The following is a 26,221-nucleotide window of genomic DNA, read 5'->3' on the forward strand; positions in this document are numbered from 1 at the left end:
CCAGCTTCGGAAAAACTACCCTCACAAGGCCTAAAACAATGCTCTTGGACATCCTGGTTTGTGGCTGAGCATAGTTGTTGTGAACAAAGAATTGTGCATTGTTACATGACACAGAATGCAGACTACATCTGTTAAGTAAAACCCATTTTTATTTTCAGGAAGCAGTTTTTATACTCAAAGATGAATGTGGCAGAATAGTTTTCATAAATACTTTTGATTTCTGTTTTGAAAGAAGTTTTTGAAATGTTTAAAGTATGAGTATTCTACTGTTGCTTCTGGTACTTAACATTTTCTCAATAAAAGCAAAATCATTGGGTGTTTTCCCTGGCTTCTGCAAACAGAGCCATTTTATTTACAGTCAAGGGTTGCATCATTTACTGCAAACATGGCCTGCACTTACTGTGCAGTGTAGTGAGGTATTTCTCAATTATCTATCTCTTCAGCCAGCCTCTGAGCCAGTAATACCAGAAAGCATTGAAGATCTGTTGGGAGTTCAGATGTGGGAAAAAGAGCATTTGGGAATTGCTGTAAAGCAAAACAGTTTCATCCATTACGGCTAAAGGAACATGCCCTGGTGTTGACCATCAGGCCTTGTCTTCATGAAAAACAAGAGGCAACCCCTGAAAAAGCAATGCTGTTTTGTGCACGTGAGCTGTTTAAAATCTCAATTACTTAAAATCTCAAGAGAATTTTAAGTTGATAGTAGGTACTTTGAAATTAAATGCCAGACCTCACCTACCTAAAGGCGTCTCAGTCTCTTCGGGTCTGTTCCACATGCTGAAGGAGCAGTGCTCCTGACAGTGTGGGTCGGGCATTCAGATATGACTGTTTGCATTTTCTCATTTTTCTTGCAAAAAAAAACTTTATTGAAAAACATACTGCATTTAAATAGCGGGTTTCAAATCCTGGATCTTGAATGTTGCTTGCTTAGTTTGGTCAGTAAGGATCTCTTCTGGCTGCCCTTAAGGGTTCAGTTCTACCTTGGCTTAAGCTGACGGTTTAGCCTTAAATGGGTGCTGCTGTGTTCTGTCCTTGCGAGAGTGGTGAGCTAAGCCAACTGAATACGAGCTGTTTTTTTCCTAGGTCAGTTTTCAGCCAGATCAGCCCTTGTACCATTTCATTCTGGTCATGTGCAGAAGTGCTGCCTCCTGGAAGGTGGCAGCCGGCAGGACTGTGGCAGTCCTCATTCCTGAGGTTGGGAGAAAACTCTGTAGGTCAGGGCTTAGGGTATTGCGATGAGGTTGTGAGTCTTTGGTATACCTGGACTCATGGTCTGATAAATGTTGTGGTTTTTTTCTTTAATGTCTCTGGTATGTTCTGTTAGGCTCTATCTTATTTGAAACAGCAGCAGTGCTGGCCTGGTCTTACAAGCTTCTTGTCTTTGGTTGGCAAACTGTTTTGGAGTGGTGACACGTTCAACAGTTAATTTTTAAATTTCATTGAAGTTTTACTGTAGCAATGGGAAGCTTGAGAGTTTTTTCACTGCTAAATTTTAAATGTCTTTCTGACAAAGTGGGCATAAAAACTTCCCAAAGATGTAGGGAAGTGTTTGGCTCGCTGTGTGTGTCATGATCATCTGCAGGCTAAGGCTTATCAATGTGGATCAAGGAACTGCTCCTTTTGTTTTTGCTGGATGAGCTCCCAGCCAGATCAGGCTCCTTGCCTGGCTGGCCAGATACTAGTAAATGACCTCAAAATGGAAGGAATGGAAGCATACAGTTAGTGTAGAGGAAGGATGGATGGGTAAACTTTGGGGTTTGAGATGGTCTGTCATGAAACCATACTTAAAAGTACAGGGATTCCTGCCCATTTCCCTGAAACATAATATCTAAAAGGTATCTATTTACAATGTACATGTTTAGTAGTTAAGAAATACCAGACATTGTATATGTCAAAGAATATAATTTACAGTTTCATTAGGAAGATGAAGCAATATAAACAGTTCCTTCTGTTTTTCACTTTCAGAGGTATTGTTGCCAGTATTTTGGTTTTCTTATGTTTTGGAGTTACACAAGCCAAAGATGGACCATTTTCAAGACCTCATCCAGGTAATACACATTGCTTAAGTCACTCAAATATTTTGGATAAATTGCATGGTTTATGGTGAACATAAATATTTGTGTTGCTTGTATCATTATCTAAATTAGGACTTGCCATCTCTACAGGTTCATTAACACTGCACGCTTACCATGTAGCCTCTCAGCTTCCACCTAGCCTCTAAACAGCATAGTCCTTCTTCTGTGCTTTCAGTCTGCATGTAGTACAGGATTTGGGGTTTTTTTAATCTTCCTGTTAGTAAAAAGCACTGTATGAACTGCCAGATTCTTAAAACCTTAACTTCCCTTGTTTATCTGGGTTTTTTTATTTTCCTCTTTCTGTAATGGGACTGAACTTCTGACCATGTATCTGGTTGATGGAGCACTGCGCTCACTTTGGTGTATGTCTGTTATCCACAATAACTGGTAGATTGGAAGCCCTTAATTATGATTTTAAAGATTTCTAGTAAGACTGTAAGTCTTGAAAGTATTTGAAAACACAACACAAAACCTCTTCCATGTAGTGTTGTATCAGGTGAAGTATGAAAACACTTAGGTATCTTTGATCTTTTGCCTGTTTTTAGATGTGAATCGTTAAGAAAGTTAATTCTTTACAGAATCTATACAGGCTTGTATAATATTTCTGAAACCATTAGGATCTTCCACAATCAAATACAACTATAGGTATTTCTTATGCCAAAAATTTAACCTTCCAGTTTAGGAATAGTGTTCTATATGAGAAGCAGCAGACGCGTTAAAAACCTCTATGAAAGCAGACCTTGTTCTAGAGCAATGCTCACAGCACAGCTCTGCCAGCATAAGGTTTTATCCAGAAGTTTTCATTTTTGAGGTCTTAGTAAATAGCAGTTTTTAGTCTTTCTTTTCTGTGATAGTCCTGGTTCCTCCTATAAGACAAATTATCCTTTTTAAGGACACCACTGATACTTGGATGCTTTCATTTTTAGAACATCCAGTGGTTTTGTCTGGCATGGAAGTCCATTTTATTCCCTAGAACAAAGTAGTACAAGTTGGATGGGGAAAGTCCAAAGGTCAAAGATTTCCTACAGCAGACTTCTAGCATAGACCGAGCCAATGTCTTCCACTTCTGTATGCTCTTGTCTTGGAAACAGCAGTTACTGGACTGAAGCAGAGTATCTCAGCAGAATCAAATCATCCATGGATAGGGTGATCGAGGAAGCACCCATGTGTTCAGTCACTTCAGATACTGAGTGTATTCTTTTCATCTTTTGTCTTAAATTCACCTTTCTTCTAGCTTGTTTTATGGGATGATCTTCTGGAGAGTGGTTTTCAGGAGCTACAGCAGTTCTCTAGGGCAGTGGATACTTCCACAGTCACAGCAAGACACCTGCGTGTCTGTTTAAAGGAGAATGGCACACATCTCCTGTGGGAAGGCTCTTGCAGGCAGCGGGAGGCATGGCCTTGCAGCCCCGTGAGATTCCACATCGGCTCTCCAGTTACAGAGAGGTGTATTAGGAAGCTCCCATCAGGCAATTGAGTCTCTGACCTCAGCTTTGTGGTGCTGTTCCAGCAGAAAGATCTCATCTCAAAGGAACTGGCAGCACAGGCCACTGGTGTGCACTGCTTCCATTTATAGGGCAGAAAGAAGCCTTTGGGTCAGTCAGGTCACAGTCTGTGACACAGTCTGTACAGCCACATCAGATCTGTTACATGAACTTCTCAAGCTGCGTCTTAAAGGTAGCTAGGCTTCATGTCCCCCTTCTCTCAGGTGACTTTTGGAGCTCTCTTATTCAGTATGTGTGTACCCAATTATGACCAGCTCAGGGACGTTTTATATTTTTGACTGGGTTTTGTGCCTAATATAGTTGTTCTGTTTCAATAGCTCTTCTCACTCCAGCTGATTTATTGGTACAAGGCTCACGTATGCCAGTTCACCATTGGTCTTGCTGAAGGAACAAGTTTTGCTTTTAGTTTCCCTGCTCCATAAGTCCACTTTCCCCATAACATTTTGATAGTCCTCATCGTGTGTTTTATTTTGAGCTTCCTTCTTTAAAACGGCAGTTCAGAACTGTGTAGGATGTTGCAGGTGTGAAAATGCTGTTGTTTATTCTGATAGTGTTAATGCTTCCCAGTCTCTCTCTGGCAGTACCTTGATGGCTCTCTTCATATTACATGTGGTTTTTTCCTGGCTGTATTACAGTGGCGGCTGAGTGACTGGCAATTAATATCAAATCTTTCAGTTTCAGTTGATCAGCTAACATGAAAACTTACTGATTCCTAAGTGTGAAACTGTATTATGAGCTCTTCTACTACTCCAGTCTTTTTAAACCATCTGATTTTCTCTCTGCTGTCCCTGCCTTCCCTTCTGCTGTTGATTGTGCTTTATGTTATCAGCCTGCTTTTCACAAAGGCCATTAATGAAACTGGTCTTAGCTACCATGTAAGTGGTACCCATCCAGACTGGTGATTTTTATGATTCTTTTGGCCTTCCTTTCAGTATTACTGGCAATGTCAGCTTTAGCCAATGGCTTATCCAACTTCACCAAAATTATTTCTGATCTACTGATTTCACACCTTCTCCCTCCCCCCCGTTTTCTCTAGTTTAGGTAATAATTTGGTACATGGACCTATACCAGTTGCCTTACTATAATTCAGAAATATAGGACTATCATGAAAATAAGTATGTATGGCTATTTAGGCAAGACTTCTTTACAGACTTACCCTGCTTTTTGTCCCATTTTCCATTTCCTTCCTGTAAAGCATTGGCTTCAAGGCCTCCATCTGGTTCCATCCAAACCTTCTGGCAAAGGAGGAACACTGCCTTAACCCCAAGGAACAATATTTTACAGGGGACAAATCTTAAGCTCTGCTTGAGGGTCCATTTATGGGTGGGTGAACACCCAAATTTGGCAAGTATAATGCATTTCAGGGTGAGATTAATCATGGATAAAGTCAGTGTCAGTATATGCTGACTTTGTAGTATTTACAAATAAAAGATACTCTTCATTCTTACTATCAGCTCCTTTTATGGGGCCTTGAACTTGCAGGTTGCCTGGTGTTGTAAAAGTTCCATGATGCTTTATTGTCTTTGCCAAGATAATATGCCCACATTGTAATTTTAAAGAAATTTTCCATCACAGTTATTAATGCCCTAAGAAACAGCTTTTAATATTCTGAATCTTTGCCAACAGTTATTTTGACTTAATACATCATGCATGACAGCACAAGCTGTTTGGAGAGTAAACTGTGACTTACTTAACCATAGACTAGAGGGCTGGAGGCTAGGAATGGGTAGGCAAGAACTGGATCTCTTCGGGACCTGTCCCTGGGCGGAAGGCACAGTCAGAGCAGGCTGCTGATGACACTGGCTGGAGCAGCTGGGTGCCTTGTCATTCCGCAAAGCAGAAATCCTTTCATTAAACTTTGTCTAGGGAATAGTATGTGATTTGCTGCTTTCTGACAACCCTTTTAACGACTGAGGAATCTCGATACTCGCCACTGGTTTTGCGTAAACATACTGGACTGTTGGGATAGTGATACTAATTGGTTGCTTTTTCACTGACCGAGTGCAATAAATGACTAGGGGGTTGGACAAGCTGAGCTTTTAACTTGTATTTTTCTGTCTTAACGTTAGTGTATAATATGTTCAGGCATTACATTTAGAAATATAAAATCACCTGCGCAGAGCTAGGACTGGTCTGAAGGGCTTGCCTGCGTTCTTACTCTCTGTTATTCCACCTCCCGGTCATTGCAGCTCACACATCGTGCTTTTGAACCTGAGCTTGCTATGGCAAACCTCGTACTCCGGAGCAGTAATTGGAGCAGCATATTCTGGCCCAGGCTCACGTGGCTGCTCGGACCAGATAGTTCTCCTTGCTCACCTCTTGTGCAACGTCTGATTAGCTCTTCATAGCTTCCACCCACTTAGCAGCTCTGAGATAAGTGACTTGCTTGGGCAAATAAATTAGATATTTTATTTTATTTTTACTTTGCTCATTTAGTCTTTCAGGTGGCATAGGTCAAACTGACCTCAGTTGATAAATAGGGGTAAGTTGCTGGTTGTGTGCTCAGGCAGGCAGCACTCTCCGGGGTTGTGTTTGCAAGTCTCCCTACAACTGCAACAGTTAGTGTTTGAGCACAGTAATCACTAAACTATCAGGTATGTAAATTGATGCTTACTTAATCAGGAAGATAGTCCTAATTTGAGGGAGGATCATGGTGGCAAGTGCATTTAAGGAAAACAAATAGAGAGGTACGTTAAAAATAACTTCATAGCTAAAGCCGAGGCCAGTCCAGGAAGAGAGGGAATAAAATGTACAGCTTTGAAAAATGTCTTGTTTCTGATGTGCATGTACAGATACAAAGTAGTCTTCAAAACCTCTTGAGTACTTATATCAGCTAGGGAGAAAGCACACTGAATTACAACAATATATTTTTTTATTATGAATTATTGCTGAGCATATTCAGCAGCTGCAGGTGATCTGTTGCCAGAACCCTATGTATACAGGAGAAGAAAAGCTTAGGTAAGGATTTCGATTTTGCTACTTTCTGAACTGTATATACATCAGTTTCAGAACTAGTCTGCCACATTTATGCCTGCGAGTAGTGTAAAATCTGTCATACAAAGCTTTATAGGTCAGAAAAAATCCAGCATTTTTAAGGCTGGTAGTCAGAAGGTCATGTTTGAAGGAAACAATACCCAGATCTTGTGGGAGAAGGGTGTTAATGAAAGGTTAATTCTTACTTCTGGCTTGAACGTAGTGCTTGCTCTTCAAGATAGGTAGTCATTGTAGGAAAGGATAGAAAACACCTTATTAAACACAAACCAAATTTTTTAATCACTTTAAAACCCAAAAAAGTCACTGCTGAATTCAAAAGGCTGAAGTATTTTTCAGCAGCACAGTGGTGCCAGTTTGGGGAGAGGTTCCTCTGCCAAATAATCCTTTCACCAGTCGAGGGTTTTTCTGCTTGTTTGTTCTTCTGAAGCTGCATTCTAGAAAGACAAGTGGGTGCATGCACACTCTGAGTCAGTCCTTCCAAATGAAGTTTGCCAGTGGATTTGAAAGTTAATCAAATCTGAAGGAAGGATGGAAGTCTCAGGTAGCTGTCTTTACAACTTTTGTGTAAGGACTGCTGTGCAGGAGGCACTGTTTATTGCCTCACCAAGGAGAACATAGACTGAACACTGCTTTTCCTTCCCTCAAGGAGACCAAGGGGAAAAAAACACCTCATTATGGTTTTTAGACATTTGAGGGGTTTTTTTAAATGACTGACTCCTAAGAAGACAGTTCATTTTGTTGCATAATTAAGAAACGACAATTATGTTTGTAGACTTTAGGTAAAAATCTTCAAAGTTCCAAGTTTCCAGTGAAAGCTGTTATAGAGCTCTGAACTTTTGTTATCCAGGCCACACTTTCCCTTTTTCTTTTTTTTCCTTTTCTCTCTTTTCCTGGAATTGTAAAGTAGGCCATTTTGATTATATTAATTTAACAGTTTTGCAGAAAAAGGGTCACACCTCCTCACATTTCAGTCTATTTTAATGATGGTGTCAGAAGCAGGCTGTCAGACTTGTTTTAAAAATGTGGATTTTTTTGTTTGTTTGGGGTTTTTTGGGTGTTTGGGATTTTTTTTGCTATTTGAGGCTGAACTGGTCAAAGACAACATTTATTTTTTGTTTCAGGGGCAAACAAGTCTCTTGGGTGCTCTGCAGCACCATGGCTAGTTGATTTCAGGTTCTGAGCTGATAAACAAGTATGTTTGCAAGCCTGGTATTTATGTTTAGTTCTTGCATTATTTATGTCATGGTCCTGCTTTTAGTCATTAACAAGTTGCCTTGGGGTTAGTAGAGATAAATGCCCAAATGGGGCCTGAAGGTTCGTGGTGTTTTCACTTCATGGCAAATGTGTTCACGGTGGTGGGATGGCTTGCTGCCTCCACTCAGCCATACAAACTTCTGATTCCTTTTTGCCTGATCCAATTCTAACTGCTGCCTAGATGTAACCATGGGAGGAGAGCTCTGTTTTCTAAGTGTAAACAGGAAACACCTGAAGGAAAGTATTAAAATCATTCCACAGTGATTAGGATATGACGTTACTGAGAGATTTAAATATCCACCTGGAATGAATTCAGTTTTGCTGAATTATCTTGTGTAAATTTTTGGATGGGGTTAGGAAAAAATGCTGGAACACTCTGTACGCATACTGGCTCTGCATTAACCTGCTTCCTCTTGTACAGGAGTTAACAAAAACGCTGGATGAGATTTCAGAGCCCAGAAATCATTTTACGGAACAGAGCCCAAACCGGTCTCTGGGTGGAGTAGGATGAATCAGGGGCATAAATCCAGGCCATGGACCACAGAGCTTGTGTCCAGGACAGTCAGAGAGCCTATTACCCCAGGACTGAGTCTTTCAGAAGAACTGAGGTGATGATGATGGAGCTGGAAGCGTACAAATACTTCTAATTTGTGTACCCTTTAGATTCAGGTGTTGCTTCAGTGTGAGAAGACCTGTAATTGCACATCTTGGGAGGTGAAAAACAACTGCAGACTCTGAATGAAGCAGCTGAGGTTTACGTGATATTTCTGTTATTATAAAGAGTTTCAGATAATCTCATAGGTCTTGCATCTGGTAGCTGCGAAACCTTTGGTACACTGTTTGTTTTTTTTTAATTCCTAGTAAAAGTGAAAACATCTTTGGTATTTTGAAATGCTTTCTGCCTCTTGAGGAAGAAACCTTGTCTTCAGGGGAAAAAGATGGGCTTATAACAGTTAAGACAGTTCCTCCTGCCAGTCTTAGTCTTGTCTGTTTTAGCAGTATGTAGGCAGAAGTTGGCAAATCCCGTTAGCTGTGGTAGAGCTGGGAGAACCAAACTTGGACAGTTCAGGCTACCCAAGATTGTGGAGAAAGAAATCAGATGGGTTCAGGAAGGATATAGTTCTCTTCTAAGGACTGCTAGAAGGCATTGCAAGTAGCATTTATCATTCCTTCTAATTCTTAAATACTGACTTCATTGGGTTGAAGTGTTCTTAGAGATCCTGGCCCATTCTTCCACATCCAGGTCATTGCCTAAGCAATTCTGGCAAATTTACATGGCAGCCTGTCCAGTAGTTAAGAGCTGTTCTGGTTTTATTCTTTGGGAAAGATGGTGAACATTTTACTTGAATGCTGGGCTTCGCAGTTCCTTGGTGGGATAATATCTTCCTGAAATGTTTAGTTATATTACAGTAAATGAATAATTCATTGCTATTTTGCTTGGAAGCTTGCTAACGTCCCCTTTGTTTCTGTAGCTTACTGGAGGTTTTGGCTGTGTGTCAGCGTTGTGTATGAGCTTTTCCTCATCTTTATACTCTTTCAGGTAAGTAACTTGGACCTCTAGTTACTAAATGCCAGTTTAATGTGGATATAAAATCCTTTGTTGATGTTCTTCAGGATTTTTGCTGACTACAGGAGATGCTCTTCATTTTTGAAATTGAATCATTGTGCTATTTCATGAGATTTCTAGTTGAGGGAAAATTATAATATATTGTATTATATTATATGTATATTATATATGATATAATATAACTTCCAGTTGGTCTCAGCCTAGGTTAGACACTGCAGTGAAGTGTTCTTAAATGAGTTGATAAGAAGTCAAGAGTTCTTGTTTAGATCAAATGATCAGGAGTTTGTACTTTACAAGTTTAGTCTCTTTTACATCTTGTTTAATCTTTTGAAATACTTTTAACTTTGAATCGTAGGTGCTTTGAATGTTTGGGTTTGTGTGTAGGGTTTTTTTTGCAATAAACAAAAATTCGTTCACAACTTTGTGTAGTGGCAGGATGATTTTTTTTCTAGAAAGACATGCTATTCGTACTTTCAAATAGAGCACATTACTTTTTACCATATTCTTGTCCTTTAGTAAACTGAGAATTTTCCCTGGGCTTTCACAATTCTATGACTTCTCAGAAATGCAGCAATTGAAGTAAAATACTTTGAGATAAGCAAAAGCAGTAAACATGATGCTATTAACAATGCCATTGCGTTCCTGTATGTATACTTATACCACTGCAAATCTAGTTTGAGTGCCAAGAAAGAGCTCAAGATTTTGAAGGACACTCATCCTTTCCTCAGGCAGTCCAATTATTGCAGTAATCTCCTTGGGTAACAGCATGATTTGGAACCAAAAGTGAATGTGAGGTACTAAACCACGAGAGGTAACTGCCCTGTCAAACAGCTAGCTACTTTGCAGGTTTAGATTCCAATTAGTCCTCAGCTGTTTATTTTCATGCTGATGTCTTAGTATAAATGTTTGGTGCTCTGTATTGTGAAACAGTTGCGCAAGTACCATCACATACTCATCAGGTAGCTTTAAAAAATCATTTCAGATTAAAGAAGGATGACAGGCATGTTTGGAGGGGAAAAAAAGAAAAAAAGGAAAAAAAAAGGTTTTGCCTCCAGAGGCCAAGTGAGCTTGAGGAAGTGGGGCTGGAATTCAGAGATGTCAGGATCTGTCATTGTCTTCTGTTGGAGTAGGGCATTTGCTTTACAAACAAGTTTTTAATACTGATCAAACCCTTTCCAGCTAATCAAAGATTTCCTTTGGCTCCAGCATTTCTTGTTCTGCTTGGCTTTCCTGGAGCCTCCCCAGATGTCAGTGCCAAGCTCTCTTAAGAACACAAATCTGTCCTTTTCTTTTCCATTTTCTTTTTTCTTTTGCCCTGCTTGTTGTTTCAGCAGGCAGCTGGAACATGTCCACAGTAGATCAGTGAACAACAATGTGAGTTTCTGTCCCATTGACATAACTTAGGGGTTCAGTGTAAACCCTTACGCAGGGCCCTAATGTCTCATTAGGGTTTCTTTCAGGCTGCCTGTCCTACTTGGAGGGAGTGGAGTTCTGACCCTTTCACAGGCATGAACAGGTCTGTCTTGCCTTTTTTGTTGTTATTCCTCACCACTGAGGAATACTTACTCAGTTCCAGTTTATTCTTATGTTGTTACCATTTCATGTCACCCTGTGTTTTTTTTCTAGGCATCCCTGTAAATGATACTCCTGACTAGCTGCAGTCAGACTGAATGATACGTTTGATTTTTATTTGATAGTAGTGTTGTAGTTCTGAATTCTAATGGAAAAGCCTGAAATTGCTTTGCTTTCCTCTGGCAGTTTGTTGTGTTACCAGCCATGTAGTGGTTAAGGACACTCACTAGCTGTTGCTGAGCTCTTTACTAAAAATACATAGTTACTTTGCACAGGTTTAAATAAGGTTAAAATTATGCTGAGTCTGTAAGTGACTAAACTTTCTTAAAAGCAAATGCAAGCTCGCTCACAGTTGAAACTTGTCTTACAGTTAATGTGACTTCAGTGGTTTAATTCTATAATTTTATTATTATTATTGCTGTTAACCACTTTTGGCCTTAACCTGTTTTTACTGTCTGCTAGTCTGTCATAGATGTCACATTGCTTGTGTTGTAAAACATTGACCACAACAGTGAGCAGTTTCATTGGGAAATACTTACCCAGCAAATGTGTGTCTGAAATGAGTTACTAGTAAGTTAGTTCAAGTTTTGGTCACTGTTTAGAACTAATATTTTGATCATTTCTTCCTTGTTGCTTGCTTCAAGTTTGTTACCCGTGCTGCTGGTGGGACCTCATTTGAAATGACTGCTTAATTCAATGAGCTGCACTAAATTTTTTCTGCTGTGAAATGCAGTACAGTTCTCGACTTTCTGTAGCTGGAGTGAGCTGAGCACGCATGCACGACTAATCCTGCTAACAGTGCACCTAATCGGTGTGCTCAATCTGCTGATGTTTGCATGTGCTGCATTTGTTCAAGCTGCATGTTTGAAGTGCTCCTGGATCTTTCCCATTCTAGGAAGCCGGAAGTTTACTAACGCAGAAGATACAGCCCTTAAATGAGCTTGTCCTGAGTTACTGGCTGCTTTTTCTTTACCCTTGCCAAGATCAAGGGGAGAAGAAGGGCAAAAGGGTCAGTGGGAAGGATGAGTTTTGTGCCAGTTTGAGTGCTAAGCTTTTGGGAGGGAGGGAGTGTAAAGGAGTGGCTTAGGAAAGGTATTAAGGAGCTCTTAATTTTTCATCTTTAAGAAATCTTAAGTTCATTCTGTAGTTGTCTTTTTTCCTTAATATTTAGCATTGGAGGCTCAGATAGTCAGAGTTATATGCTGTGTGATGCTTTGAGGTCTGGATGTATTAAAATTTGTTGCAGAACAATTCTTGGGGAAAAAACCTCCACTCATTTGAAGATACAATGTTGCTCTTTGTATCTTTGTACTTTTCTGTGAATTAATACATAATAAAAGGGAAACATGGGTTCTGTGTTCCTTTTGCAGACTGTACAAGATGGCAGACAGTTTATGAAGTACATTGATCCACATTTAGGTGTTCCTTTGCCAGAAAGAGACTACGGTGGCAACTGCCTTATTTATGATCCTGGCAATGAAACTGATCCATTTCACAATGTCTGGGTAAGACACGAGTAAAGTTACTTGCTAATGAGCCTGCCTATTTTTTGGTAAAAGATTGCTTAATTGAACTCCTCAAAGTGCAGTCATGAGTCTTTCTGCGTGTTGAGTCAGAAACCAGATCATGACTGACTCTTCAGCTTCTTTCTCTTCTCTTGACCTTTCCTGTGGATTAGATGGACATGTGTCTCTGTGTATCCCAACTACATTGCCCAGGAGAGAGGGTAAACTGTTTAACAGCCCTTGTTTCTCAGATCATTGATGTAAGCCTTTTCCCCTAAGAGTTTGGATTTATTTGTGTGCTTAAAGAATCTTCTACTCACAGTCACCTTGAGGTACAAAGTTCAAAAGTTGGATGTTGCCAAGCAACCCATAAATTGCACTTTTCTGAATGCCAGAAACCATCACATTATTGTTTCTTGCTGGCAAACAGAAGGCTTGAAATTCAAGGGCAAAGGAATTATGATTATTTACAACTCCCTGATCGCATGGAGCTGTTAGTGCTTGTGTAGTGAGGAGCACTGAATCCTTTGGGTCGGCCATGTAAGCCTTCAGTGCATCAGGACCTGGAATTAACAGAGAGCAATCATAGCTGTCCTTTCCTAGGCTTGTACCAAAACTAGGAGGAAGAAAGGCACTCTTTGCCCAGGCATTTATGCTGGTAGAACTGATAAGATTTAAGAAGTTCTGCTAGATACAAGACGGTGGTCTGATGAGGAAGTACGTGTTCTTGCTCTGCCTTCAATGTGGTCTGCTTCAGTCCCCTTGGAAGGCAAGGAACGTGACATTTCGCACTTAAAAAGTAGTCTCCTCTTTATCAGTATGATCCTGCTTCCAGTTTCTGCCCTTAAAATTGTTGACTTTGCTTTGAAAATAGCTTGTTTGCTGACTGTGCTTGAGAACAAAGAAACTCATAAAATGCATCTGGTATTTATATGTGAAACAACTTAAGTTTATTGCTGTGTTTTTCTTGGAATAAAAATAAGCCTTAAAAATGGGTTATTGTTTGTGTGCAAAGTGACCCATGTTCTCTTTTTGGTTTACAGGACAAACTGGATGGATTTGTTCCTGCTCACTTTTTTGGCTGGTACCTGAAAGTAAGAATAGGTCTTCTGTTACACTTCTGTTACAGTACTATTCTACTTTTAAAGCTTGACTGCTTCTGTTTTAGTGATGCCAGTCTTTCTGATAAATTATATTAGGCAGTCATCTGTGAATTCGACTAAATGTTTGTAATACATGAAAGGCCTTTTTTTTTTTCCTTCTTGTTTTTCTCCTGACCATGTTAGGTCTCCTCATTTCTTTGCAAAGTAACCTTACATTGACAAGTTCCTTCTTCTACCATAATTCATTCTGAGGTCAGATCAATAAAAGTAAAAATGTTTACTCCTGTAGCAAGATAAATGCTTGAATGACCTTTGAATGTAAGTATGGGTAAGACAACATTCAGATAAGGCGGTGAAAGTCTACTGTTACCCAAACATAGATGCATGATGATATACTGCTACTGTTCTAAGGAAGGCTTTTTCCAGTGACATCAGGATTTTAAATCTTTAAATGGGTAGTGGTTTAATTCTTGTTACTTTTTAGGCAATACCAGCCAACTGTGGAGGAAATTCCAGCTGCGCTTGTCTCTGGCAGAGCACATTCAATGAATATTTTGCTAATTACTTTAGTCTAAATATTAGTGCTTTTTTAACCTGATCAGACTTACTGTCTAACTTTATTTTGCCCTGCAGACCTTGTTGGCTTTTTTAACCTATGAGACCACCATAAATAATAAACTGAAAAAACTCAGTCTGTTTTAAAAATAACCTACAACTGTTGTTTTGGTTTTTGATTTCAGAAGTGCAAATGTATTCTTATAAGCGGGTTTTTTTGGTCTGGTTTTTTCCCCCCCTGTAACCAAAAGATGAGTATGCTAGGCATGGGGAGACCTTGACTTGAGATCAACTTGTGGATGGCTTGCTCTATTGGTATGCCAAACAGTAAATTTAAAGAAACTTGTAATTTCTTCATCTAAGAAAAATGCATAGGAAACTTAAATATCAAATGTATATTTATTTTTGTAAATAATGTCACACTGAGGAAAAAAAATGCCGAAATAGTGAGAGCCTAATAACAAGACATAAGGGGAGTAGTAACACATTCCTGAGGGACTAGAGTGGCATATTGAATTCTCTCCCATTCTACTCAATCAAGCTATTATCCATCTTCATCTGAAAGAAGCCTGATTTTTATTGAAGAGACTGTTCCTGCAGAAATGCTTGAGATGTTATGTCATCTTGTCAGCCTGCAGTATGATTTGAAGAGCCCAGCACACTCCACAGGGTATTGGCCTCTGTGCTGCTAAGCTGGAGTGAAACTGGCTGCTATATTTCTTACTTGTTAAGATATTTTTCTGTGAAAAGCTGGAAGTTGAGTGTGTTGTCTTCATAAACAGAGATGAGCATGTGGTTTTGGTTTTTCCTTTTTTTTTTTTTTTTTTTTTTTTTCTTTTTTTCCTGGTCTGGTTTGAGTAACAGACTCTTAAGCTATATCTCAAAGCACCAGAATGGCAATATTGAGAATGAATGTGCCTCATTCATCAGAAATTACTGTGAGCCTTCCCATTTGCTTTGGAGTCATTTAGCTCACATGTTGTCACGTGTTGTCAGACTAAGGTGTGATAATGCATATCTTAGATTTTTCCATCTTCTGGTTGAGGCAGTCAATGCCAAGCTACATCAACTCTTGCAGAATTATTACTACCTCATTTAAGGTTGTCACATTCCATCAGGCACCCTGCTGAGGATGCAGCAGACCAGATGGGCAGGCTCTCTGTGCTCTTACCCACTTACAAATATGAAATAAAGCATTACCACAAATCTCAATTCCCTTGTTTTGATAGTAGGCTGAGATGATACCTATGCTCCAGGACTGCAGCTCAATGTTGAATGAGGAAGAAGGTGCTGCCCTTCATTGCTTGCCCTGACAGGCTGCTAGCTGGTATAAAGTACACCCAGGTGTCCCAGCAGTCAGGGCTGAGCTTTAGTGCAGGTAACTTGAAAAAGTTTGTATTAAGCAGGCTCTGAAAAGCCTTTTTTGAGCAGCATTAGATCGATGCTGCCTGTGGTGGTGAGCACCCAGTAATTCCATTCATTTAACTTCCTACTGAATCCCATCTTACCTGCCTTTATTATTTCATGTAATGGTATTAATGTCATCATCTCGACTCTTCAGTGTTCGTCTTGTCTGTTGCTGCATACTTAATAAGTTTAGAGGCCTGTGAGTGTTTGGCTTTGCTAGTCTGTCACATCATAAGAATAAGATTGTCAGGAGTATCCCGATCCTTTTCTGGGTACTGGAGACTAGATATTCAGCTGTAGAAATAACTGGTAAACAAAGCACACCATATGTCGTCTGTGTTTGGAGTCCAGAATTTTTTAAATTGGGAAAAGAACATAATAATTTTTCAAACGCTGTTGCAAAGCTGTAAATCTGAGCAGTGTTTCTACAGTATTTATGGAGATCTCCGTTATTTAGATTGCTCAAGGACTTTAGTGTAAATGAAGTCTGGTTCTACTCAGTCTGGTGTGCAAGTATTTATTTCTGTAACGGGTTTTAGGATGTTGTGCAGCTGTTGTGGGTATGTGACAGACTTTTTTTCTTCCCTTTCTATAGACATTGATGATTCGAGACTGGTGGATGTGTATGATCATCAGTGTAATGTTTGAGTTTCTGGAGTACAGTCTGGAACACCAGCTTCCAAACTTCAGTGAATGTTGGTGGGATCACGTATGTACTGCATAGATAGTGATATATTTGTCTAAATGGAAGTATATATTTTAAAGGGAGGGTGTTGGAAGTAGTAAGAACTAGATATCATGTGCATGTGGCTGAAGATGTACATGTGACTGCTGCGGCTCAGGAGCATTGGTGCTTCTCCATGTTGAGTTTGTAATATATTTGTCACTCTTGGTATAATTTTGTGGGTTTTCAAATTATTGCACATGGTTAAATATTTATTTTGGTTCGTTTCACACCAGAGAAAGAATCTAAAGCTTTACCTGAACACTGTAAAATATTCGGTGATGGTACAAACCCTAAAACCTGAAATAAAGAGAAAGGTAAAAATTTTTGTATGAAGTTTCAGATTACTTGTTTTGCCTGTTGAAAAACAAAACCAAAAAAACCCAAACAAAACCAACCGGACTCAGCGCACTTTGTGTCCAGCTCTTCCTTTTGTTCAAACCTCTCTTCACTGTTTTCTGAAAACAGTAAATATTGCTGTGTTTAGAATTTGTTTGTTTTATAAAAAGGTTTTAAAAGGTAAACATTTGGCCTTACTGAAAAGCTGTATCCTCTTTGCACATGATAATTTGTAACCATTCTTGTCCTAAAATACTGCTTGTGTGTATTTATTCAAGCTACAGGGACTACTGTGATCTAGTTTTGCTGTGGAAAAAACAGGTTCTGTAGCTTCAAGTGACACACTTTTTTTTTTATTTTTTTATTTTCCTATGAAATATAAATTGCTTACCAGAGCAATCAAAATTGTCTGTGTTCCAGGCACACAGCTATGGTTCTTAAGTTATTTCAGCTTGGTTTTATTCTTACAGTGCAAGCTCTTTCCCAAGCTTGTAGTGATTTGCTACATGGTTGTATTTATAGAAGTGTGTTATGTATAAAGACATCAAGCAAAGCTATTTTGCCTTCAAAAAAATTCTTATGAAATTAGCACGGTGCTCCGCCGCTTTGAATGTGGAGGACAGCCAGGTTTTTTCAGCTCAAGAGCTCCATCTCCAGAATTAACACTTGGCAATAAGACAGAGCATGGGGGAAAATCACTTGTTTAATTTCACGTCTTGAGCCTGGAGATAAGTAATTTCTTAAGGTGGCAGCCTGAAGCTTGAAGAGTATTTTAAGTTACTGGGCATCGCAAAATCTGGTCTGTAGGGACATGTTTGGTTGGTTTTTTTTGGTGTGTTTATAAAGTTCTCCCAGGGTGGAGTTGAGCTGATCGCAAGTAGGAAGAGGTCTGTTCTGTAGCAGAATGAATACAGCAAAAGAGAATCTACAGCCATCATCTGTAGAAGGCTCTTGCTGTATTTGAGTAGGCTTGGGCAGCTGAGATTCTTTCTCCTGACAGTTCATGCAGCGCTTTTCTGTGGGGATGTTCAAGCCTTGTGACTGAGAGTGTGTCTGCACGTATGTGCACCTGTATTTTATATATTCCTTTTATGAGCTTTAGTGTTTCTTCTCCAGCATCACTGTTTTTCTCCTTTCAGTGGATAATGGATGTGATCTTATGTAACGGATTAGGAATTTACTGTGGGATGAAGACTCTGTCTTGGCTTTCTTTAAAAACATACAAATGGCAAGGACTTTGGAACATTCCTACATACAAGTAAGTTGGTGTAGAAAGTAAATTCACGATAAGTAGGGCACAGTGCAAAGTCTGGGCCCATGGTAAAGATCTTGGTTGATGAAGGGTTGTTCTGTTAGGGTTAATATGAATTAAAGAATTCATGTGTGTTTAGATGACTCAAGTATCTAGTAACTTATTAATGTATGCAAACTTGTTCATGAGTATTATTTAACTTGCAAATGAAATTGTTGAAAATATACCTGTCTGTTGTGAGCATTGCCTGATATCTAGGAATGAGGGCACCTTGTGGAATGAGCTGCTTTAATGAAATTGTTATATTAGATGCAGGGATCCAAGTTGGGATTATACTCTTTCCTTCACAGCAAGGCTCTATTTGGTCCCTGTGCAAATACTGCATTCCCTAGTAATCGGAACTTCACAGTAATTGAAAGACCGAAATGTAAAATTTAATAAATCCCTTGTAGTCTTTTACCAGTAGCAAACTAGCCTTTTCTGTAGTGTGTCTTTGCTGAGCAAAGCAGAACTGAGAAACTGCTTACTGCAATGAGTGTGGTACATTAAAATAGAAAATGATAGTCCAAATAACATTGGAGGCTCTTTTAACTGGGGATGTTCATCTCATTAAGTAGTAATTTTGATGGAGTAACTGGAGGCATTTTGCATATGTGAATTGGTGTCTCAAAAGGAAATGTTGGTAGATGTGTTTTATGTGCTGTTTCTCAAAATTGCAAATGTGTTCTGCTGTTTTTTCAGAGGTAAAATGAAGAGAATTGTCTTCCAGTTCACTCCGTATAGCTGGGTCAAATTTGAGTGGAAGCCAGCATCCAGCTTACGCAGATGGCTAGCAGTTTGTGGCATAATCTTTGTAGTAAGGAAACTTCTCTGTCTTTATTGTTTGATGTAATGTTTTGTAACACTCAAGCAACTGCACAAATGATAATTTAGGCTGAAACGCTGACATGGTGATTTTTTTTTTGTTGAGGCTGGAAGAGATCAGTTCAGAATGCTGCAGAAAAGGTGTCTGTTTCCATATTTTCCGTATCTCTGGTTTACAGATTCATTGCATAAATATTTGTTCTTGCTTGCTGAACAATGTCGATAGGCAATGTGAGCAATATAAACTATGATGTACGCATAATTCAGCAAGTAACATCTGCTACCAAAAATGTTGGCTTTGGATGGAAGTAGCTTGTGTCTCTTGGTCTCAGGCAAACACATAATCACATTGCAGCTGGAGAGGACTGTAACCAAAGCCCTGGGCTTTTGTGGGTTAGCTCTGAGCAGCATGGCTCCTGAAGCACACAGTTTTGCCAGGGGTAGTATTTTTATACAGACTTAAGTAATTCAGTTATCCTAATGTTTGGTTTTTTTCTCTTTATATTTCACTGAACACATAGCATGTGAGTGTTAACAGTATCTGGCCTGACCAGTTCAGGTAAACTAGCTCCCAGTTCAGACAAGAGAAAGTTTGCTTCTCCAGAGTTACAATGAATTGAGAGTCTGCCTCCTTCATCTAGCCATCCGAGTGGCTGAATTTGTATTATGGGAATGCATCATCGTGAATTCCTAACTTCCGTTTCACAGTCACAGGTATCGCGCACGTGGTGCTGATATGGAGGATAAGCTTGGCAGTTAAAGTGCTTTTTCCCCACTCCTGCCTTGTGTCAGCTAGGCAGCTTTGGCCTTTGTGCTCTCTGTGGTGTCACTTGGGTCCATTCTGAGCAACTCTAACTTCAGCAACTGTGAAGTTTAACAAAAAAAAAACCCTTGTGACACTCCTAGTGATTCTAGAGACAATGGGCATTAGCCAGGCTCTGTATTAGTGCTACGGTACAGGGTATAACTTTGTATTTTTTAACAGTTGCCAGAACAGCATATCTTTAAGCATCTTGAAGTATGTGGAATACAAAATCTGGTGGTGGTTTATTTTGGGGTCTGTCCAGTGAAGCTCCCTGTTACGGTTTGTTGAGTGGGACACATTCGTCAGCTTGGCAAGCCACCACCACCTCTCTCATAATAACATTGCATTTTATGCTGATGTCAAATTGCAGACCTGAGTGTGCCTCAGGAACAATGTGCTGTCTGTAAGCAAGCAAGCAGTGCGCAGCAGTGCCAGCAGTGAGTGCCAGGCCGTTTGCAGACTGAGTTGAATACAAGTTCATGTCACCTGATTTCGGCTACATAAAACACGTGCCAAGTTCACGTAGCACAACAGACTTGCTGAGGTTCCCATAGTTTATGGGAGAAGTGAAGTCAATGTGCCTGTATAACTAAAATACACGTTTTTCCAAATGGTTACTGTGTGCAATACTCCCAGCTTTGCACCCTGAAGAAACTGGGGTTTAGGTACTGGAGCAGGTTTTGCAACTGAGAGATTCCATTGAACTTAGGCTAGTCTTTGATACAATAATGTTTCTTTTAGCAAAGCCTAGCTTCAGCTGACAGTTCGTAAGAAGCTTCAGATATTGGCTCACTCTTCTGGATTAAACAGTGCTTAATGCCATTTGTTATCATTTCTTTTGAAGTGAGAAACTTGTGTCTACTTGCTCACTTAAGCACATTGCCAGGGCACATCACTTGACAAGATATTGCTATAAATGTATAATCAATTCTCTGAAATTGGCTTTGACAGTGACATCTGCATAACTATGTATAAAACCAAGCCACATAAAGAACAACAACCCTGGGCTGTACTGCTAATGCCTCTTGTTATTTTGGGGCTCCCTCAGTCAGATTTTCAATGATAGTGGAAGGAGAGGTTGTTGCTTTTAGGCTTTGTTATCAGTAGTTCTGCAGGTATTTCAAACTGCTGATAAACTCATTCACAATTAGAGGCAGTGCTTTTCCAGGTTTATGTTGTGTTGGTTTTTAATACCTCTTCCAGCACACAGAAAACTTCTAAAACCTCAACTGTTCTTGGTCATTATTGCAACTGATGGTGGTGTGTTCAGTAATACTGAGCAGGACTTCGTGGCGTTAGAGAAGTGGTGGTGGGAGTCATGCAGGGAGAGAGGGAGATACCAGGCTTCATTCAGTGAAGTCTTCTGAATGTAATTAAAATGTCCTTTCTCTCAGTTTTTATTGGCAGAGCTGAACACATTTTACTTGAAGTTTGTCCTTTGGATGCCACCAGAACACTACTTGGTCCTGTTACGGCTTGTCTTTTTTGTCAATGTGGGAGGTGTGGCTATGAGGGAGATCTACGACTTCATGGATGACCCGTAAGCCAGTCCTCTTGTGTATATACCATGTCAAACTTCACTTGCTTTATTTTGAATTTGCTCCAGCTTGTTGGCATCCATCTCAGGGCAATAGTTCAGCTTGTTGGGGACAAAAAGACCTTATCCCAAAGCATCTGCTTTGTGTCTGTCTGTTTTGGAGGTGAAATTCTCACTACATCTGGTTAGAGAACAGCTGTTGTTAAGGGCATTCTATGTGCACTGGTTTTAACCTCAGTTTTTAATAAATGATTACTCTTTTGAGAATGTATTGTGTAAACTAGCTGAAGTGCCACTGGCTTGTGGGCAGAGGAGTACTGAACTCCGCTTTCAGATTGGTAGCCAGGAACTACAGTCCTTAGATGTACCTTCTAAGGACAACAGGGCCTAAAGAAAAAAAAAAAAAAGAAAAAAAAACCACCAAAAAAAACACCCTAAAAAAGTTTTCTTAAAGGTGATTCTTTCCTTGAGCTATCTTCCAACTCGTCCCTGGTCCTCTGGAGCTCTTGTGGCATCCTCTTGCAGATCAGAGGATCCTTTGTAGCAAAGTGTATTGAAGGTAAAGTACACGCTTACACAACACTGCATGTACTTTCAGACTTTTCCTCCTTAAGCATCATATTTGTCCTTGCTGCTTTTGTTTCTGCAGACCATGTAAGACCTGAGAAACCTTTGTTCTCAAAATCACGTTTTCTTTTAAGTTTTAGTAGTAATGTCACAAATTGCCTGAGCCCACATCTTAAGTCTAAGACAACGTCTGGATTCAAGGGATGTTCATTGTCTGTCACTGACCAACGCAAAAAGTGTCTGTGTTCAGAATTTAGGGTTCCAACATTCTGTGAAGATCAGTTTCCCTTGCAAGGCTTTGACTCCTAGAGCTGGGAAGAAGGGTCAACCCACATTGCTTAGTCGGATTTCAGGACATTCAGCAGTGGCAGGCTGCCCCTGCCTTTGGTGTCGGACCTACTGGTTTGGGACGTGCCTCCAACTCAAAGGTAAGAAGAGGTCTCTGCCTCTCACTGGTGAGCTCCTGTCCTTAGCACCATTCACAATCTTCTGGTCCTTGTGTTTGAGTTGGAAAAACACCTTTGCCCTCTGTTCAACCACATGGCATAACATTGAAATTTAGGAGAATCATCAGTCACCAGTGCCTCATTGCTGATTCAATTTGTTGCCATTCTTTTAATAAGCTGGAGAAGTTCATCCAGCAAGCAGAGGCTTTCATCCTGAACTGCATGTCTTCATCATTGCCGCCACCACCTGCTGTTCTGTGTCTCTTGGTGGGTAAGGTGACCAGCCTCCTCACTTCTGAGGTTCATGGCTCTGCTTGATGCACTACAGAGCTGACCTCATCAGACTGTTTGTGGAAAATGGCAGAGCCTAGCATCTGGTCTTACCTAATATCTTCTCTGCAAAGGCTTTTGCAACCGGACTCAGATTCCTTCATCCATTTCAGGTCATCCAAGCAGAGGTAATCTGCACCCACTTTACCACCTTAACTTAGTGTATCTTCACTTGTGCGTGATTTTGAACCAAGGCACTGTTTTGGAGTCTTCCTGTTGTGTTGTAGGGAGAAGCTGCTGGGGAAGAGCAGGCTGTACCAGAGGCTCCCAGCTAATGGCACATGGGAAACTGTCCTGACATTTTCCTTCTGGAAGGGAACTTCTTAACGGACAAAGGCTGGAATATTCCATTGACCTTCCTTGTCAGAAACACGGCTCATTGCTTTGTCTGGTAGTGACGAGATTGTCTGAGATAAGTTGATCAGATTCCTTCAGCTAACCTTGCAATATTTAGCCTAGAAAGCAGTGAAGTTCAAATATGAAGACTCTCTTTCTCATTCAGGATTCTTAGTATCTGCAGACAGTTCTAGGAACTTGGTCTTAGCATGGTGACAATAAAGTATCTAGAATTGACATAGTCCAAGAAGAGCGGTGGTTCTTGAAGCTGTTCTTCAGCCGTTACATACCACAGCCCTGTTGTGATTGACATGCTGCCTTTGAGTTCTTGAGAACTGGTTATGTGAAATGTTCCTGACCAGAAATGTCTTGATGCAAGAGTGTGTAGTGTTTGACCTTGTCATATGTTCCTGGTTTCTAACCTTCAAGTCACTTCCAAGGAGTCTGCGTTGAGGCCATGAATTTTAATCTCATTCATCAAATAAGAAATGGGACTTCCCTTCAAAATCTTCCATGAGTAGAAGGGCAGGAAACCAGCTGTCTTCCTCGGCAGCTTTAGGGCCTGCACAGTCTTTTGTCGGGGTCACCTTTAATTCTTTTGTCAGTGTACTGTCATTAACCTAGCGAAAGAAAACAACGGCAAATAAGGAAGCAGACCAGCAAAGGAGAAGGCTGACCTAGTCATCTGAACAGCTTGAGTTCACAGTGAGAGATTTGTTTCATTTTTTCTTTCTCTCCATGTGTTAAGGCTAGTTTCTGCCCATTTAATCTGTCATACCAGATAAACCACCTGGAGCAGTTTCTGAAGTCCTTTCATCTGAGTTGGTCTAGGCAGGATACCTTTTAAAACGGAATGCATTTATCCCAACTGCATCAGCAATAACCTACACTTGATTTACTGTATATTTTTTTTCCAGTGTATTTGGATGATTTTGTGTAGTTTGAACTTACGCATTGGTGTCAAGTATGACTCTCAGGCCTCATGTTTTTAAGCGACTGTGTGTTTTGTGTGCTCCCCTGGGTTCAGGAGAGGGAAGAGAAGCTCTGTTTCCTCTCCATGCTTAGATCCATTCCCAGGTACTGAGAATCTGAGGGGATGCAGTGGAGCAGATATGTCTGAGCCACAGGAAAATGCCTGCCAAAGGAAGGATGCTCTTCCTGGTTCAGCTGCTGGCATCTGATAAGAAGAAGGGAAGAGAAATGGGGAGCAAATGTGTAGTTGCAGCTCCCTCTGCCCTAGCACTGGTGGAGGTGCTTGGGGCCTGGGTAATGTGTGCGCACTGGGCAGGGTGTCAGCCAGCGGTGTCAGTGTCAGGCAGGCAGCTTTCTCTGCCTAGCAGAGGGCAGCATTAGCAGAGCAGCCACGCTCCAAGGAAAGCCTAATCATGGATTTGTTAGGTAGCTTCTCTTCCGCCCACTGCACGGCAAACAAGCAAGAAAACCACAGCCCAAAGAGCTTAGGTGGTTACTGAATGTCACAGCACTTAGTAAGTCAGTGCCTCAGCCAGACAGGAGGCTGTACATCACAGCAGCCATAGACAAGACTAGAATTTCCCATTGCTGCAATGCCATAGAAGTACTGCAGAGGTCATCTTAACATGTCCATCCCTCTCTTCCCAGCCCTCTGAACGTTTTTATCGCTCTGCTCCCCAACTCCCCTGTCCTGCCCCAGCAGTCCTGCTGCTTTACGCTGAATTCTTCCTGGATGTGTTTCATTTCACATCTTTCGCTGTGGTAGGAATGGAATAACGCAGTCATCTGGACAAAAGAGAAAGGACCTAGTAGGAAAATGTACTTCAGAATACGCTATGGTTAAGTGAGAGGGCAAGGCCCTCTGCAGAATAGATGTTCCCTGGGATTAAAGCGGAGACATGTAGAGTAAAGGCAGAGCGAGGAATAATAGAAGGCAAAAAGAACAACCACCGTTAATTTTAGTTGGTGGTTCCTTCTGTTTGCATGGTTTATCCTGGCCATCTTCAGAGGCATAATTGTCAGTTAAGGTAGTAGGTTTGGGGCTAACGGGAAGGTGCACCAAAGTGCTTCTTTGTGTGGTTTTAAAGTAAAAGATACAATCAATTTAAAGGCTGTTGTGAAAAGTTAGTTGTGTGTGCTTGCTGGTGAAACAGTTGGTGGTTATCATGGTTGAAGGTATTGATTTTCTCAAGTTCAGTCTTCCTTGATTCAGATCAGTAGGATTTTAGGAAACATTTAAGTCATACCTTTGGGGGGGAAAAATACATACAACTTCTAGTACCTTTGGGGGGGAAAAATACATACAACTTCTAGTAGCTTTTTCTTGCTTCTTTCCTCTTATGGAAATAAAATCCCATTTTAGATTCAGGAGATGGGCGATAGAAGAACAAAAATTTAGTATACCGAGTGGGAAGTGATGTACTTGTCTCTGTGCTGTTAAGGAACACATCTGTGTGTACCAGTGGTGCTGCAGTGGGCAGGATTTCAGTGCGATCCAATGCATAAACAAAGGGCTTTTCCTGTTGCCCAGACGGTACCCCATTGGACTGGTGATATATCACCTGATCTGTCAGGTCAGTGAGCTGTAAAAATGCCAGCGCTAGGAAGGTTGTGAACAGGCAAGATCAAAAAGTGGAGGATCTAACTCAGGGGTCCTCAAACTACAGCCTGCGGGCCGGATACAGCCCCCCAGGGTCCTCAATCCGGCCCCCGGTATTACAGAATCCCCCTGCCACCCCCCCCCGCTGGGGGTTGGGGGGGGAAACGAAGCAGCCGCAGATGACTGCCTGCCACTTCATCCGCGCGCTGGCCCCCTGGTTAAAAAGTTTGAGGACCCCTGATCTAACTAGTTTAGATGCAGCAGCTTACCCAGGTTTCTAGCAATAGGCTGTTGAGGGTAGTGGGGTTTCCCAAAAGGCAGCCTGTAGGTGTTCTGGGTTTATGTATTTCCCAAGCAGGAGTAGGTGACCCAAAATATGGTATACTTCCAATCCTTCTGCAAGTACAGCCTCTGAATAGATGTCTTGATTCTACTGCGGTTTTAATTTCTGGCATTACTGGTTGATAAGTCTTTCACTAGATTTGTACGTAGCACTGCAGCTTCTCATTGACATCTGGTGCTGCTTAAAAACAAACCCTGGGGGTTAAATGTTAATCGCATATTTGCCCCAAGGTTGTATTGTCCTAGAGGTGAAACGCCGTCCTTGCATCTTCCAGTACGTTGCCTGTTTGTTACTAAGCTTTCTTCTTTTAAAATCCATTCAGAGATCATTAGTGACAGCTCATTGAATGCCTTTTTGGGAAGAGAGTAAGTGTCAGAATGCAATTATATAGGGGTTAAATATGGTTACGGCAGTGTGGCTTGGCGGTTGCAGAGGAGATCCAGGAGTAGAGCTCCTATTTCATACTGTACCCTGAACCTCAGGTGATCTGAAGCTGGCCAGATAATTGGTTTATCTGGATTTACCAGTACCCTGAAAATGGGGATACTTCCTTACATCAGATGATAAGT

At 40.7% G+C, this 26,221-nt stretch overlaps 1 protein-coding gene across 5 annotated transcripts in view; it reads left to right on the forward strand.

The window, feature by feature from the left end:
• Nucleotides 1–26,221, forward strand: part of PTDSS2 (phosphatidylserine synthase 2) — a 44,548-nt gene that overhangs the window by 14,544 nt on the left and 3,783 nt on the right. For 2 of the 5 annotated variants that reach the window (XM_055722269.1, XM_027813725.2), the window contains exons 3-10: nucleotides 1,966–2,048; nucleotides 9,301–9,368; nucleotides 12,338–12,472; nucleotides 13,516–13,566; nucleotides 16,133–16,246; nucleotides 17,740–17,858; nucleotides 18,594–18,708; nucleotides 20,916–21,061. In XM_055722269.1, coding sequence (XP_055578244.1) covers nucleotides 1,966–2,048; nucleotides 9,301–9,368; nucleotides 12,338–12,472; nucleotides 13,516–13,566; nucleotides 16,133–16,246; nucleotides 17,740–17,858; nucleotides 18,594–18,708; nucleotides 20,916–21,061 — 831 coding nt within the window. The remainder of the gene's footprint in view (nucleotides 1–1,965; nucleotides 2,049–9,300; nucleotides 9,369–12,337; nucleotides 12,473–13,515; nucleotides 13,567–16,132; nucleotides 16,247–17,739; nucleotides 17,859–18,593; nucleotides 18,709–20,915; nucleotides 21,062–26,221) is intronic. The other 3 variants (XM_055722271.1, XM_055722272.1, XM_055722270.1) reach the window with 3 other exon arrangements.

This window comes from Falco cherrug, chromosome 10 (genome assembly GCF_023634085.1).
Source record: "Falco cherrug isolate bFalChe1 chromosome 10, bFalChe1.pri, whole genome shotgun sequence".
Classification (NCBI taxonomy): Eukaryota; Metazoa; Chordata; class Aves; order Falconiformes; family Falconidae; genus Falco; species Falco cherrug.